We start from the raw sequence: 17,859 nt of genomic DNA on the forward strand, positions 1-17,859 counted from the left end.
AAGACTCTTCTGTCCCCTAGAGACACTGCCATCTACCGCCAGGCAGCTCTGTCTCCTTCTTCTGACCCCAAAAACCTGTCTTTCACCAGGAATCTCTGTTATGTCTACACTCCACAGTCTCCTCCAGTCACCTCTGTTCTCAAGACTCATATGTCCTCCAACACATTCCTCCCCAGATTCCTCTGTCCCCTCCATACCACTCTGTTCCCATGCAGGCTCCCAGCCCCCTCTGGGCGCCTCTGTCTCTATTAATGCCCCCCTTTCCATCCTCAGCATCTGTCTCTTTTCTCACTAGACATCTCTGTCCTCCTTCAGAATTATCTGTCCTCCTGTGGAATCGCCTTTCTTCCAGAGACTCTTTGGATCCCCCACCCCACAGCCTTAGTCCTCCTCTCCAGACAACACCCCTCTCCTCCATACACTGATGCTTTCTTGTACAGGCCTCTGTCTCCAGCAGAAACCTCTTTTCCCACTCAGATTTCTCTGTTCTCTCCTTACTATACTGTTTCTCCAGCCTCTTCTGTTCCTCTGCAGCCTCATTCTTCTCTGGACACTTCTGATCTTTTCAGATTCCCCTTCTTCCTTAAGATACATCTGTTCCAATCTGGACAATTCTGTCCTCTCCAACTCTAAACACACTCCTATCCATCATCACAGCCTACTCTCTCCCCTATAGCCACCGCTTTCCTCCTGCAAACTCTTCTGTCGACTCTATACATTTCTGTCCCTCTAAACAGCACTAAAGGGTACAGAATATCAGGGGTCCCCAACTACAGTCCTCAAGGCCCACCAACATGTCATGTTTTCAGGATTTCCTTAGTCTTGCCCAGGTAATAATTGCATCACCTGTGCAATGCAAAAGAAATCCTGAAAACATGACCTGTTGGTGGGCCTTGAGGACTGGAGTTGGGGACCCCTGGAATAGATGATCCTTTACCGCTGACATTATCTGCGAAAGGAAAGTTAGGAGTCTCCAGTGCACAATACATGGTCAACCAGCTCTGCTGAAATCAGCTAGGGTTCAGACAACATTGCTCTACTGTGTATGTGTGTCTATAGGAGTGCAGCTCTGGAGTATAATACAGGATGTAACTCAGGATCAGTAATGTAATGTATGTACACGGTGACTGCACCAGCAGAATAGTGAGTGCAGCTCTGGAGTATAATACAGGATGTAACTCAGGATCAGTAATGTAATGTATGTACACAGTGACTGCACCAGCAGAATAGTGAGTGCAGCTCTAGGGTATAATACAGGATGTAACTCAGGATCAGTAATGTAATGTATGTACACAGTGACTGCACCAGCAGAATAGTGAGTGCAGCTCTGGGGTATAATACAGGATGTAACTCCGGATCAGTAATGTAATGTATGTACACGGTGACTGCACCAGCAGAATAGTGAGTGCAGCTCTGGAGTATAATACAGGATGTAACTCAGGATCAGTAATGTAATGTATGTACACAGTGACTGCACCAGCAGAATAGTGAGTGCAGCTCTGGGGTATAATACAGGATGTAACTCAGGATCAGTAATGTAATGTATGTACACAGTGACTGCACCAGCAGAATAGTGAGTGCAGCTCTGGGGTATAATACAGGATGTAACTCAGGATCAGTAATGTAATGTATGTACACAGTGACTGCACCAGCAGAATAGTGAGTGCAGCTCTGGGGTATAATACAGGATGTAACTCCGGATCAGTAATGTAATGTATGTACACGGTGACTGCACCAGCAGAATAGTGAGTGCAGCTCTGGGGTATAATACAGGATGTAACTCAGGATCAGTAATGTAATGTATGTACACAGTGACTGCACCAGCAGAATAGTGAGTGCAGCTCTGGGGTATAATACAGGATGTAACTCAGGATCAGTAATGTAATGTATGTACACAGTGACTGCACCAGCAGAATAGTGAGTGCAGCTCTGGGGTATAATACAGGATGTAACTCAGGATCAGTAATGTAATGTATGTAAACAGTGACTGCACCAGCAGAATAGTGAGTGCAGCTCTGGGGTATAATACAGGATGTAACTCAGGATCAGTAATGTAACGTATGTACACAGTGACTGCACCAGCAGAATAGTGAGTGCAGCTCTGGAGTATAATACAGGAGGTAACTCAGGATCAGTAATGTAATGTATGTACACAGTGACTGCACCAGCAGAATAGTGAGTGCAGCTCTGGAGTATAATACAGGATGTAACTCAGGATCAGTAATTTAATGTATGTACACAGTGACTGCACCAGCAGAATAGTGAGTGCAGCTCTGGAGTATAATACAGGAGGTAACTCAGGATCAGTAATATAATGTATGTACACAGTGACTGCACCAGCAGAATAGTGAGTGCAGCTCTGGAGTATAATACATGATGTAACTCAGAATCAGTGCAGCATCAGTAATGTAATGAATGTAATGTATGTGCACAGTGACTGCAACAGCAGAATAGTGAGTGCAGCTCTGGAGTATAATACAGGATGTAACTCAGGATCAGTAATGTATGTACACAGTGACTGCACCAGCAGAATAGTGAGTGCAGCTCTGGAGTATAATACAGGATGTAACTCAGCATCAGTAATGTAATGAATGTAATGTATGTGCACAGTGACTGCCCCAGCAGAATAGTGAGTGCAGCTCTGGAGTATAATACAGGATGTAACTCAGGATCAGTAATGTATGTACACAGTGACTGCACCAGCAGAATAGTGAGTGCAGCTCTGGAGTATAATACAGGATGTAACTCAGCATCAGTAATGTAATGAATGTAATGTATGTGCACAGTGACTGCCCCAGCAGAATAGTGAGTGCAGCTCTGGAGTATAATACAGGATGTAACTCAGGATCAGTAATGTATGTACACAGTGACTGCACCAGCAGAATAGTGAGTGCAGCTCTGGAGTATAATACAGGATGTAACTCAGCATCAGTAATGTAATGAATGTAATGTATGTGCACAGTGACTGCACCAGCAGAATAGTGAGTGCAGCTCTGGAGTATAATACAGGATGTAACTCAGCATCAGTAATGTAATGAATGTAATGTATGTACACAGTGACTGCCCCAGCAGAATAGTGAGTGCAGCTCTGGAGTATAATACAGGATGTAACTCAGCATCAGTAATGTAATGAATGTAATGTATGTACACAGTGACTGCACCAGCAGAATAGTGAGTGCAGCTCTGGAGTATAATACAGGATGTAACTCAGCATCAGTAATGTAATGAATGTAATGTATGTGCACAGTGACTGCCCCAGCATCCCTCCCTTCGTGACAGGCTCAGCAGTAACAGCCAATAACAGGGGCCCTTTAAGAAGTCAGGCAAAAAAATGTAATAACCTCCCATCCTGTTGATCTTCCCCTTTACACATAACGTTGAGCACAGCAGAGTGCGCGGAACAAAGGTAGCAGCTAGAGTCTACAGAAACTGCATGGACGGAGACAATAAGAAAATGTATCAGCCGACTTCAGATGTGGTGGACATGCAGCCCGGGCCGGTGCCCCACCAGACCCCACAGAAGGATTATCTGGTGTGGTCCATCGTCAACCTGATCTGTTGCTGCCTGCCTATAGGACTGGCCGCTGTCATCTACTCCGTCAAGGTAAAAATCCACATTTCTCTGAGAGATTATCCAATATTTAACCCTTCCAGAGCCAGGTGATCTTGTGCCAAAGAACGCGCACATTTTTCAGTTTTTTGTTTCCAGTTTTCTTATTGTTGCTCTCTAAGAGCCAGAACTCTCTCTGTTAGTAAAGATGTAGAAGTATCTGCAGGTAAATCCACAGATGATAATCTGCCCCAAGTCTGCTGATTTACCTGTCAACTTCAGTAACAAATCAAATAAAATAAAATACTCACCTCTTCTGCCGCTGCCACCGATCACAGTGCTGCCGACTGGCTGCAGCGGTGACATAAGAGAAGACGTCATGTCAGGAGGTTGGGATGGAGGTGATGATGATGATGCATCTTTACTTCATTTTCATCTTTACAGGATTTTTTTGAAGGGTTAGGCTACTTTCACACATCAGGTTTTCGCTGTCAGGCTAAATCTGGCTAAATTAAAAAAAAAAACGGATCTGGCGAATGTTTCCGCCGGATCCAGTTTTTTTCCCATAGACTTGCATTAGTGTCGGATTGCGCTGGATGACATTGCGTTTCGTCCGGTTTTCGCCAGATCTGGCACACCTGCCGTTTCCAGTTTCTGGAAAAAACATTCATAGCAATCCAGTGCTTCCGGCTGGTTGCTAGAATGGAAGCCTATGGGAGCCGGAAGGTGCCGGATCCAGAAAATGATGGATTCCGGCACCGGATTCCATTTTTTTAAACTGAGCATGCTCCAAATTTTATTTTATCCAATAATCTAGATATGCTAGCTGGATCCATCGAAAAAATGGATCCGTCGCATCAGTTTTTCACAACCTGCGCCAGATCCTGTTTTTGCAACATTCGCCAGATTGTGCCTGATGCAAAAAAACCTGATGTGTGAAAGTAGCTTTAATTCGAAAAAAATCTTCCACTGTTGTTTTTTAGTTTATCATTACAGCATTCACTGCTGCAGCTTGTGTGTTATAAATGAGAGTTTCGGCTGACGCCCAGTGGGAACGACGCCCGCACATACATGTATTGTCCGTCCTGCTGTGTGATGTCGTCAATATTTACACAATTTGTATCTTTTATTCTGTTCTTTCCTCTATTTAAAAATAAAAAAACATCTTCAAGTGTTTTTCCTTTAGCATTTACTTTGTTTTCCAATAGTATTTTTTTATCCTTTGCAGCTTTTATCTTTTCCTTTTCTTCTTTTTTTAAGTTCTACCCTTTGATTTAGATTTTTTTTTCATTTGCTCTTTCTTTGTTTTTCCATTTCAGGATTTTATTGTTGTTTTTCCTATGTATTTTTACATGGCATTTACTTGATGTTCTTTTTAGTTTGTTTCTTACATAAATTTTCTCCTCCAACAAGATTTTCTCCTCCATTACTGAAACCAGCATACGCCCATCCATGATGTGAATGCGCACATGCTGATTTACATGGAAGACCTGCCATATTCCCAAGAGATTGCAAGTTTCAAAAGCCTTCCATAAAGCAGATTTCCCTCGGACACTAATGGACAATCAGAGGAACTGTCTATTAGGCTTTGCACTTTTCTTCTTGAGCCGGAAGGCATTTAGTGTTGTCTACACTTGGTTTGATTGTAATGGCGTTCTTCTCTTCAGACTTAGGTTTCGCTTAAAGCACTTTTGTGCTTTCTCACTTGCAGTGATTATTGCCAATTACTGTGCTAATTAATAATAGAGACGAATGGTAACGTGAGCATATAACACCCGGCGCCATCACATTGACGTTCACTCACTTTGTATCTGACTTATGGCATTATGACGCATGTGCACTTGCGCTAATCTTTACTAATAACTCTTACAAAATGCACGCTGATACTTCTGGACAAGGTTCTCACAATGCCCTTTTTTCAGCTTCTCTTGACAAACATTTGGTAATTGCTGTATTATTTCATTATAAAGAGACACAATGCATGCATTTTCACTGTACTCCTGACAAAGCCAAATTGAGGTGGCGAAACGTGTAGGTAAATTTTCTCCACCAATCCCCCATTTAGATATACTTGGAATCAGACTATCTCCTGTTTGGATTGGGGTAATTTGGGTGGTACCTCACCTATCTGCATGTGGACTCAACTTGTGATGGATGATACAGTATACAACTGGCTAATTTATTGTCAGTCCCGGATTTCGCTGGTTGGTACTGTTCTCCTGTTCTCTGATTTGTATGGTAATAGATGACATAATGGAGCACCCCCAGACGCAGGGCCGCGGGTTACTCGATACCGGTCCTCTCTGTCTCGGTTCTAGGGTTGTCATGGTGGCTGGACCCGGTCCGTGACCCTGCTAAGGGACGTCCAATTAAAGGGGTGATGAAAGTCGGCTAAGGATTCGTGACGCCACCTGTGGTACTCGGTCAGGGTGTCTGACGCTGCTTGGGGTCCACTGGGGTGATGTGATGGCAGCTAGATGGTATACCTTCCCACAGGTGAAGTATGTCCCCAGGGCTTCCCAGTAGTGTAGGTGGCGATGGTGTGAGGTGCAGTCAATAACGAGGACACAGGGTTGCAGTCTCTTTACGTTTTACTGAAGACTTTGGGATCCACAATCCAGAGCACTGTTAACAGGGCTGGCTGAGACCGGCCGGTCCGAAGGCACATCCAGAGTTCCCTTTGCAGGTGGAAATCGTTGCCTACCACTAGCGCCTGTGTGTTGTAGTTCTTCCCTGCTGAGCATTCGGGATAGTCCTCACAACTTCTGTTCTCGTTCTTTCTCTTTCTCTCTCTCTCTCTCCGTCCCCCAAGTTTATCTGGATAGGACGCACCCGTTTGATGGGAAGGCTCAGAGCTATTCTGGGACCCTAGAGACGCCCCTCTCCACGTTTACCCCCTATGTCTGCTTAGGTGATATATGGTAGACAGCCAACCTATAATTAACTGTCCTGCGGTATTTCAAGTAAGGCATAGAGTCAGTTACTTCCTCGGCGTTCGGGTCACCAGCTACTCTCTTCAGTAGGATGTTGCCATTCTCGGGGCACGACTCCTACTGGCTCTCCTTTGTGCTTGATCTCGTTTCTCACTTTCCACAATATCCTTCTCTTCGTGTCTTTTCTAAGGATACCGCCGCAAGGTAGTGCAGGCGCGGTTTTGTTGCTTTCTGTTCATTCTGCTAGGCCCCTGTCAGGAACCCACCCCTGACAGGTCCTCCCTGGAGCTCTCCCAGGCTGCGTTCTCTCCTAACTTCCTATCCAACCCCCAGTTTTACCAGTGTGAGGAGTGGCCTAATACATAGTGCCTTTTGCTCACCCTAGTGGCCGGAGTGTGAAGTGTAATGTGTGACTGTGATACCTGGTCAGATGAACTCCTTTAGTGCAATCAGACATAACATCACCCTCCTTAGCGGCAGAGCGACATTACTGCAAAGACCAGGTCTCTGGGGCGCTGCACTAGCGCTTAATGTTTACTTATATACTGCTCTCATTTACTAAGGATTTCAACTTTTATGCTTCGCTATTTTGTTCCATATTTATACTGTTTCTCCAATGTAACTTATTAAATATATTTTCATTATTTGTGATCCTAGAGATTGGGTGTTAGGATAGATGGAGTATTATAATCGCACCCTTGCATATAATGGAATACGTTTCTACACTTTTAAGTATTTTTACTTAGTTATTATATGTTGTAGATGAATTTAATACAATTCTGATTTTTTTATACTTTTTTTGTTTTTGGAATGTTTGCTCTTGAGTTGATTTTTCCCCTTTTAATGGTTTCCATCTTTGTTATGTTTTCATTATGACTCCTACAGTTTCACCAATGTTTTGCAGAAACAGATCTAATTAACACTTTTTTAATGCTTCTTCAACTATTATCATTATTTTTATTTATTATTATTATAGCGCCATTTATTCCACGGCGCTTTACATGTGAAAAGGGGTGTACATAATAAAAAACAAGTACAATAATCTTAAACAATACAAGTCACGATGGTTCAGGACGAGAGAGGACCCTGCCCGCGAGGGCTCAGAATCTACAAGGGATGGGATGTTGGAATAGAGTTCCAGAGTAGGGGGGAAGCGTGGGAGGAATCTTGTATGCGATTGTGGGAAGAGGAGATAAGAGGGGAGCAGAGAAGGAGATCTTGTGAGGATCGGAGGTTGCGTGTAGGTAAGTGCCGGGAGACGAGGTCACAGATGTATGGAGGAGACAGGTTGTGGATGGCTTTGTACATCATGGTTAGGGTTTTGTAGTGGAGTCTCTGGGTAATGGGGAGCCAGTGAAGGGATTGACAGAGGGGAGAGGCCGGGGAATAGCGGGGGGACAGGTGGATTAGTCGGGCAGCAGAGTTTAGAATACATTGGAGGGGTGCGAGAGTGTTAGAGGGGAGGCCACAGAGCAGGAGGTTGCAGTAGTCGAGGAGGGAGATGATGAGGGCATGGACTAGGGTTTTTGCAGATTCTTGGTTGAGGAACGTATGGATCCAGGAAATATATTTGAGTTGTAATCTGCAGAAGGTGGAAAGGGCTTGGATATGTGGTTTGAAGGAGAGATCAGAGTCAGGGATTACCCCGAGGCAGCGATCTTGTGGGACTGGGGAGAGTGGGCAGCCATTAACTGTAATGGATAGGTCTGTTGGGAGAGTCGAGAAAGATGGGGAAAGATGATGAATTCTGTTTTGTCCATGTTTAGTTTTAATACCGGAAAGATATATATATTTGCACCGTGTTAGCCAGTAGATAGAAAAATATTTACAATTGAGAGTCCTCAGTGGTTAATACCTTTTAATGGCTAACTGAAAAGATGGTAACAAATTGCAACTTTCGAGACTATGCACGTCTCTTCATCAGGCATAGACTAATACAAAATCTAAAGAATCACATATCTATACACAACATAGCACAGAGAGAAAGGCAATAGATAAGACAAGTGACGTGAAGCAGAATTATCATTATGTGAGAGGGATAGCCATAAATATTGGAACAGTTCATAGATAAGGAGTGTGAAAGTTTTATTGTCCTCTGAATGGGTCTGGTTCTCTATTGTGATACCCCCACAAGATCTGAGGAGTAAATTCCTTAATTGATGTAAAAAGACATAAATCCATGCAACACATTCATTCCTGCACTGAGTGTGTCACAGGTCGTCATGAGTTTATACTCCCAGACCCTTCTGCCTCTCTGAGATTTGAAGTTATCCTTTAATACAAGTAATATCATGTCCATACTGCTGTGATCAGGGAGACAAAAATGTTTGGCCACAGGTAGATCCATTTTTTTCTGTTATTGTGTGGAAGTGAGAATTAATTCTTGTTCTAAGCTTTTGCCCTGTCTCCCCCACATAAAGACCCCCAGTTGGACATTTGGTACAAATAATTAAGTACACCACATTAGTGGTGGTGGTGTGGTGTACTTAATTATTTGCACCAAATGTCCAACTGGGGGTCTTTATGTAGGGGAGACAGGGCAAAAGCTTAGAAGGAGGAGCAGAGAAAGTGATAGCAGGTGGGAGCAGGAAATGGCATGAGGGGACTGTCTGTGTTTGGAGACAGAGGATTGTATGTTGAGGAAAGGTTCTGAGGAGGAGGAGGTGGGATGGATGGGGAGGATGGAGGGAGAGATAGCCAGTCCCTTACTAGGTGTAGGGATTGGGGGGTTAGTAGAAAGTGAAGGATTATAGAAACAAACAGAAACATTGTTTACAGTGACTGTATCCAGTTCCCTTCAGTTCCCTTCTGGTTTAATTCTGGATTAATTCTTCCATAGCTCCACACACTTCTATGATGCACTTATGTGATGCACTGGGCAGACTGGCGTCTTGGCAGACTTATGGTTTGCAATATATTTGCTAGAAAGTGCATTCAGGTGTGAAGCAGAGAGGAGTGGTCTGTGCCCATCTTGGTCACATAATTAAGACTGAAAGACATGCAGATGCCATCAATAAATCATTCCTTTTATTCACAGACCCGCGACGCCACCCATCAGAATAACGCAGCCCTGGCATCCAAGCACTCCGGTACCGCCTACAAACTAAATATCGCCGCTACAGTGGTCGGGATCATCGTAATTATTGTCTTTATCGTCATTCGTTTCACCGTCGCAAAATAAATCTTTGCAGACAGAAATAAAATTGTAAAAAAAAAAAAAAGCAAAAAATTCTGAACGCATATCAATGTTTCTGGTATTGCAGGATAATCGCTTGTACTGGGACCAAGATTTCATGACGCTTTGTACTTTATATTATTGGTAAATTGTGGTCAATATTCATTCTGTTTGTATTATAAAAATTGAGTTTTCTGACAATTTTGAAAAAGTTTACAAGTTTCAACATTTGAATTTTAATTCTGCTTGTAAATCAGACACAGTGAATAAATAATATGTGTAATAAATTAACTTTTTCTTGGTCTCATTTTTGAAAACTCCGTTCTTTTTGTAATGTTACAAGGCCGGTAAGTTTTACTACAATTCTTCACATTTTCATGAACATTTAATCATCTCCATTTTTAGGACCTAATTCACTTCTAAAGGGAAACTGAATTGATTCCTAAAGTCGCTTCATTTTTAATCCGGCACGATTCAGAGTCTTCAAAACAGCATTTAAGAAATGTGTTAACTTATTAGAAAGTGTAAGAAAAAAGTGAGTTAGTTAGAGAGTGTTACCGGAATTAAAGCAAAGTAGATACAAAGTTTTGGTTCATTTGATTTCAAACACGCGGCTAATGACAAACAAGCACCACTCCGTGTTTATTAACCTGATTCTGCTGATCAGGATCAAGAAATGTATCTAGGGGGCGCAGTGAACATTTTGACCCCAAGAGAGTCACATAGAATTTATTAGAATTTGACCAAGAAAATAAAAATTTGAATTTTCCAAAAATATTTACTTGTAACACCAAGGTTTCTAACATTGATGATGTGCGTCACACTCCGTTTTACCCCCATGGAATGAAGTCAGCGGCAGAACTGAAAGACCCAAAACAGGGAGAGGGCGGGAGAGAAGAGATGGAAGGACTGGGTGGATTGCTGCGGATGGGTATGAAGATGGCCGAGGAGAGAGGAGTAGGTCATATTATACAAGGGAGCTTATTAATACCATCACAGGGAGGGTAAATATATCAGATTGATTTATTATACATCACTGAGCCTGTGGGCTACAGCTAGGTGACAAGGGACAATCCCTTCAACTCCATCAATGCAATAGGCCTCAATATTTCGCTCACTTGCAATCCATCTTATATCAAGGAGCTTTTTTAAATGTTCAGATAAGGACGGGTGCCTGGTCCATTGAGCCTGCATGGGACACTAAACTAAAGCTGCTTGGATGAAATTTCTAAAGAATTTTGTGTTATTGTCAACTGAACAACCATAGAAGTATTACATAAATACAGATTGACATTAATTATGGTATCAAGAGGACCATTAATAAAGTGTTATATATAAAATCCCCATAAAAACAATGCACTATTAGATAAAGGGCAGATATGAGCACTTATATGTAATGTCCAATTAGATAAAGGGTAAATTGGGCACTTAACAATAACTACCAGTGTGCCCTATTAATCTCTATAGGTGATTCTACCTAGTCATGGAGGTTGCCACCTTATGGATACATGTAAATGACATCCCGCTCACTGACAGCTGCACCTGGAATATCTCTGACATTATGTATCCAGTTCATAGAACAAGTAACTAACCTGATACACACAAATGACATGAAGCAATATTCAGCCAAAAAAAAACAATGTCGATGTCGCTCAAGGATATGTAATCAAGAGAGGAAAGGAAAAGCCATAGATAATAAATCCCTCACATTAACAGGATGTGTGTGCTGTGCTTATCCATCCACACGCTGCGCCTAAACCCTTTCCCCCTCTGGATAGCGGATCATCAGGAGGCTCAAAAAGAAGAGGAATGGTAGATGTCCACTGCAAGCAGAGCAGATAGTGGGGGGACATTAGTATTTATTTAAAGTGCCCCATCTGCCATTTATCAAATATGACTTTACTTTTAAAGGGAACCTGTCACGCCCAAAATCGCGGGTGAGGTAAGCCCACTGGCATCGGGGGCTTATCTACAGCATTCTGGAATGCATTCTGGAATGCTGTAGATAAGCCCCCGATGTATCCTAAAAGATGAGAAAAAGACGTTAGATTATACTCACCCAGGGCGGTGCGGTCCGATCCGGTCCGATGGGCGTCGTGGTCCGGTCCAGGGCCTCCCATCTTCTTACGATGACGTCCTCTTCTTGTATTCACGCTGCAGCTCTGGCTCCGGCGTACTTTATCTCCCTGTTGAGGGCAGAGCAAACTACTGCTGTGTGCAGGTGCCGAGCCTCTCTGACCTTTCCCGGCACCTGCGCACTGCAGTACTTTGCTCTGCCCTCAACAGGAAAAAGTACGCCGTAGCCAGAGCGTGAAGACAAGAAGAGGACGTCATCTGATGAAGATGGGAGGCGCCGGCCCGGACCGCAGCGGGAACGCCCCTGGGTGAGTATAATCTAACCTCTTTTTCTCATCTTTCAGGATACATCAGGGGCTTATCTACAGCGTTACGGAATGCATTCCAGAATGCTGTAGATAAGCCCCTGATGCCGGTGGGCTTACATCACCCGCGATTTTGGGAATGACAGGTTCCCTTTAAGTGCTCAAATCTGCCCTTCATCAAATAGGGCTGTAATTAGTGTGTTTTTTTTCTTATTTTTGTTTATGATGGGAAATTATCTTTCATGTATGTTCATTAAAATGTCTTGTTTTTATTGGGATTTTACATGTAAGCCATATGTAAGGGGGTGTGCAGGCGGCTGGTTTGAGCCCATGCCTACCTAATGAAACTGGGAACTTTTTGTGTTTGCTGTGTGCCCTGTGTAGTTTATGATAGCTGACACTGTTTAATATGATAATGGCTGACACTGTTCTGATATCTGTGTGCTAGGGACAGGAATAGCGACAGTCAGTGGCAGTGGTAGGTCAGCATTAGGGTTATAGCAGTGTAGTTGTGGGTTAGTGTTAAGGGGGCGCTGTAGAGTAGGAGATTAGATTGTGGTGAGAACTGGTTTCAGCCGGAGTAGTGACGGTTGAGAAAGGGGCGGAGCCAGTGTAGCGGCAGGGCAAGTGCCTTTCTGATGAAATGTTCAGCTAGTGGGAGGAGCTAGAGCAGAGTGAGAGGGATTGTTCTAGAAGCAGTGGTAGTAGTTGTGTCGTGAGTTACAGTAGAAAGAGACGGAAGAAGCACTGAGGGAAGCAGGTCTGGAGATGTTAGATCTTGAAGCACGTGAAAAGCGAGGCAGTCTGGAAGGGTCGGTGGCTTGTCTGTGGGTTACCTCCCGTGACGTCCGGGACTTACGGTCCGAACAGGAATTGAAGACAACCTGATTTTTCGCCCAGGATGGGGAAAGTGGACGGGGAGCACCCAGTATCAGAAAGCTGGAATTCCCAGGGGACTGCGGGTCTGAAAGCCACGGTGCTAAAAGATAAGCTGAAGGAAAAGACCAGGGAAAGTGCAGGGGGAGAAGTTCTTATGTCTTTTGAAGATTGTTTGATTTAATCTGTTATGAAGATGCACGAATTAAGTAAAGTTTTTTTTTTTAAATGAATGGGGACTTTGATAACATTTGTGTGTGTCTGCGACGGATTGGAGCCCTGTATGCCGTGAAGGATTCTGACCCACAGGTGGGTGAACTACTTGACACACACAGAACACCACAAAATGGACATGATATTTCGGTAGCGGAGCGTCAGGGTGTGATGAGGAAACAGCAGCAATCCCTCGGTACAGCTACCACCCTGGCCCCCGTTACACATTAAATAAATAGAGAATCAGAAACAAGCTACTGTAACACTCAAATAAAAGACAAGAACTGAGCTAACAGCCAAATAAGCACAAGAACCAAGCTAACACTTAATAAAGAGCTGAGCTATTACTCAAATAAAGCACCAGAACCAAGCTAACACCTAAATAAAGAGCCAAGCTAACACCTAAATAAAGCACCAGAACCAAGCTAACATCTAAATAAAGAGCCAAGCTAACACTGAAATAAAGCACCAGACCCAAGCTAACATCTAAATAAAGAGCCAAGCTAACACTGAAATAAAGCACCAGACCCAAGCTAACATCTAAATAAAGAGCCAAGCTAACACTGAAATAAAGCACGAGAACAAAGCTAACACTGAAATAAAGCACCAAACCCAAGCTAACACCTAAATAAAGAGCCAAGCTAACACCTAAATAAAGCACCAGAACCAAGCTAACATCTAAATAAAGAGCCAAGCTAACACTGAAATAAAGCACCAGACCCAAGCTAACACCTAAATAAAGAGCCAAGCTAACACTGAAATAAAGCACCAGACCCAAGCTAACACCTAAATAAAGAGCCAAGCTAACACTGAAATAAAGCACGAGAACAAAGCTAACAGCCAAAAAAAGCACCAAAACCAAGCTAACACCTAAATATAGAGCCAAACTAACACTGAAATAAAGCACGAGAACAAAGCTAACAGCCAAAAAAGGCACCAGAACCAAGCTAACACCTAAATATAGAGCCAAACTAACACTGAAATAAAGCACGAGAACAAAGCTAACAGCCAAAAAAGGCACCAGAACCAAGCTAACACCTAAATAAAGAGCCAAGCTAACACTGAAATAAAGCACGAGAACAAAGCTAACAGCCAAAAAAGGCACCAGAACCAAGCTAACACCTAAATATAGAGCCAAACTAACACTGAAATAAAGCACGAGAACAAAGCTAACAGCCAAAAAAGGCACCAGAACCAAGCTAACACCTAAATAAAGAGCCAAGCTAACACTGAAATAAAGCACGAGAACAAAGCTAACAGCCAAAAAAGGCACCAGAACCAAGCTAACACCTAAATATAGAGCCAAACTAACACTGAAATAAAGCACGAGAACAAAGCTAACAGCCAAAAAAAGCACCAAAACCAAGCTAACACCTAAATATAGAGCCAAACTAACACTCAAATAAAGTACGAGAACCGAGCTAACAGCCAAAAAAGGCACCAGAACCAAGCTAACACCTAAATAAAGAACCAAGCTGACACTCAAATAAAGCACGAGAACCAAGCTGCTATCTAAATACAACATTAGAATCAACCTAATACCAAAAAAGACGGCACGAGAGCCAAGCTAACACTGAAATAAAGCAGCAGAACCAAGCTAATACCCAAATAAAGCACAAGAACCAAGATAACGCCTGAATAAAGAACCGATCTAAAACCAAATGAAGAACCAGAATCAAGTTAATATCTAAATGCAACACGTGAGTCAACCAAGCAACCTACAAATACACTACAAAAAAGCTCCTGACAGAACTACAGCACCAGAACTAAGCTCATATTATAAATACAGCACAGAACAATGTTATAAAATGTCATTTTTGTTATAAGTGTTATATGAATGTTTGATATGAGCTTTATTAATAACATATATATAGAACGAGAACCAAGCTCAAAATGAAAATACAGAACCAGAGCCAAGTTCATAATAGAAATACAGCACACAATCAACCTTATAATATATACAGCACAAAACAATCCTATAATGACATAATTTATATTATAAGATTAAGTTCTGCTGAATTTTGCGCTGTATTTATATTGTGAGCTTGGTTCTGGTGCTGTCTTTATGGTATGAACTGAGCTTATATGATACAATCAGCTTTAGTTCAAAGCTTATAATAACAAAAATACAACACCTGAACCAAGGGCACAACATAAACTCAGCACAGAGCCAGATGCACATTAATACAGAACCAGAACCAAGTGCACAACATAAATACAGCACCAGACCAAACTAATAAATGCAGAACAAAATATAAAATATACATTATATATAAAAAGCAAACTGGCGCTACACGCAATCTAAAAAAAGGGGGGGGGGAGAGGAGAAAAAGCTGCTGGTATTTGACGGACACTGTGCCAATTTCCGTCAGTTATAAACAATGAAAAAGGTATACAGAAATACCGCGCTATGAAGGATCAATTGAGGCCAGTAACTCAGATAAACAATTGCATATGCACATGCTCCCAAGTACAACTCAAATTCAACACTTTTGTTTATTACCCTATAGTCAAACTAGAACTTTGCCATACACGGATGTGTGTGCCACCTTAGAAGACTATATCCATCAATGGTTTGGCCACTAAATTACGTTTGAGATTGCACATCTATATATTTAACATACCTGAGAATTGCATGGAGGTCAGTTCGGTTAAATATCCTAATCTGGCAGGTGAAAGATTAAGCGATGTGCAGGTATTCACAGCCGCCCCCCTAGTAGATGGAACCTTACTATGGGTGCGCGCAGAGCTTTGTTGGTGAATATCGTGCGTGCACCGTCTCAGGGATAGTACGGTAGGTGGAGAGTAATTCTAAGTGCGTGCAGAGCCAGAGACGTCCCGGCTGGTGGCGTCCTTGGTGGCACGGAAAAAGAAAAGAATCGCCGATACCGCTCAGCCGCTCTGTCACATGTGACGTCACAAGTCTACGGAGTCTAACGAGGGCCAGAAACAACCAACGCGTTTCACAGTGTGCTGCACTTCTTCATCAGGGTTACAGTAATAGACGCTGTTTGTGTACTATGTTGGTAAAGTCGGGCGCTAGATTACAATCATCCTCCTTACGCGAGCATTCAAACACAAGGGAGGGGATGATTAAAGAGCGACTTTCACTCACAATACACACACATAAACAAGTGTTTACTAGCGCATGGCTGTGCGGCCATGCAAACCTTTTATAGCTGCAGCAACTTCAGGACCTTCCTGGAGGACCAATAGGAGCTACTGCAGTACATGAGCATGTGACCCCAGACCTCCACTGAGAGGTCTTTCTTTGGGCATGCTCAGAAGGGGAAAAGCAGGACTTAGTCCCAGAGACGTCTGCTCGCCGCTGATCAGTACAGGCTACAATGGCAGTGCCTGGAAAGGCAGCAGTAACCCTTTGCATAGAATCAGACTGAGCGGGACGCTGGGACCGACGTCTCCGCTGAGCAGGCTCCACTGCGGCTGGAGGAGAATGGGAGACCGCAGCAGACATGGTTCCAGATTCCCCCTGTGCAGCGGCGGGAACTCGACTCCTAACAGGTGGCACACACATCCGTGTATGGCAAAGTTCTAGTTTGACTATAGGGTAATAGACAAAAGTGTTGAATTTGAGTTGTACTTGGGAGCATGTGCATATGCAATTGATTATCTGAGTTACTGGCCTCAATTGAACCTTCATAGCGCGGTATTTCTGTATACCTTTTTCTAAAAAATACATTAAATGGTAATCTGGTTCTCCCTTCTAGTGACAACAAATTCTCTCAACCCTACGTCTCCCCCTAAGACTTGAAAGCTCAGCCACATGTGTTTGGGCTCCATATGGGGAAAGTTGGATGCTGCCAAATACTTACGGTATGTATCCTCTAAAAAGCTATTATGCCTTGAGACTCTTCTGTCCCCCACAGACACTGCTGTCCTCCTCCAGGTACCTCTGTCTTCTCCAGACTTATCTGTTCAGACTCCCTATTGAGTCCTCTGTTGTTTCTAGAAACATATGTCCCTCTCAAGAATACTGTGCCATCTGTCTCCAAAAGATGTGTCTTCCTCCAAGCACTAGTCTCCATGATCCCCTCTGTTCTCAAAATTCATATATCCTCCTACAAACTATTTTCAAGACTTCTTTGTCCTCTCCATTCCACTCTGTCCCCAAACCAACTTTCCTGCCTTCTAAAGACTATTCTGCTTCATCAGCCTCTTCTGTCCTCCTCCAGCCTCTTTCCTCTCTAGGCTCCTCGTTCTCCTCCAGATACCTCTGTTCTCATACAGAGATCTCTGTTCTCTCCAGTCCTGTCTCCTCTGTGCTCCTCAAAACACCTGTGAAGACTCCTCTGCTCCTTCTATAACCTTCCATCCCTCTAAAGAGCACAAAAGGATAAATATTATAATACTTGAACCTTCCCCTCACACATCATCTGTCATATATGCAGGTATGTACACAGTGACTGCACCAGCAGAATAGTGAGTGCAGCTCTGGGGTATAATACAGGATGTAACTCAGGATCAGTAATGTAATGCATGTACACAGTGACTGCACCAGCAGAAAAGTGAGTGCAGCTCTGGGGTATAATACAGAATGTAACTCCGGATCAGTAATGTAATGTATGTACACAGTGACTGCAGCAGCAGAATAGTGAGTGCAGCTCTGGGGTATAATACAGGATGTAACTCAGGATCAGTAATGTAATGTATGTACACAGTGACTGCACCAGCAGAATAGTGAGTGCAGCTCTGGAGTATAATACAGGATGT

At 43.1% G+C, this 17,859-nt stretch overlaps 1 protein-coding gene across 1 annotated transcript; it reads left to right on the top strand.

Moving 5' to 3' along the window:
- The first annotated feature begins 3,343 nt into the window (after positions 1 to 3,343).
- Positions 3,344 to 9,949, top strand: LOC138650903 (dispanin subfamily A member 2b-like). Its single transcript, XM_069740775.1, has 2 exons — positions 3,344 to 3,604; positions 9,521 to 9,949. The coding sequence occupies exons 1-2, from the start codon at positions 3,434 to 3,436 to the stop codon at positions 9,662 to 9,664; spliced, it is 315 nt and encodes a 104-aa protein (XP_069596876.1). The 5' UTR covers positions 3,344 to 3,433; the 3' UTR covers positions 9,665 to 9,949.
- Positions 9,950 to 17,859: the final 7,910 nt, after the last annotated feature.

This window comes from Ranitomeya imitator, chromosome 10 (assembly GCF_032444005.1).
Source record: "Ranitomeya imitator isolate aRanImi1 chromosome 10, aRanImi1.pri, whole genome shotgun sequence".
Lineage (NCBI taxonomy): Eukaryota > Metazoa > Chordata > Amphibia > Anura > Dendrobatidae > Ranitomeya > Ranitomeya imitator.

Coding starts and splice junctions, on each gene's coding strand:
- LOC138650903 (XM_069740775.1), top strand. CDS start 3,434: ATGGACGGAGACAATAAGAAAATGTATCAGCCGACTTCAGATGTGGTG. Junction 3,605..9,520: donor CTGTCATCTACTCCGTCAAG/GTAAAAATCCAC, acceptor TTTTATTCACAG/ACCCGCGACGCCACCCATCA.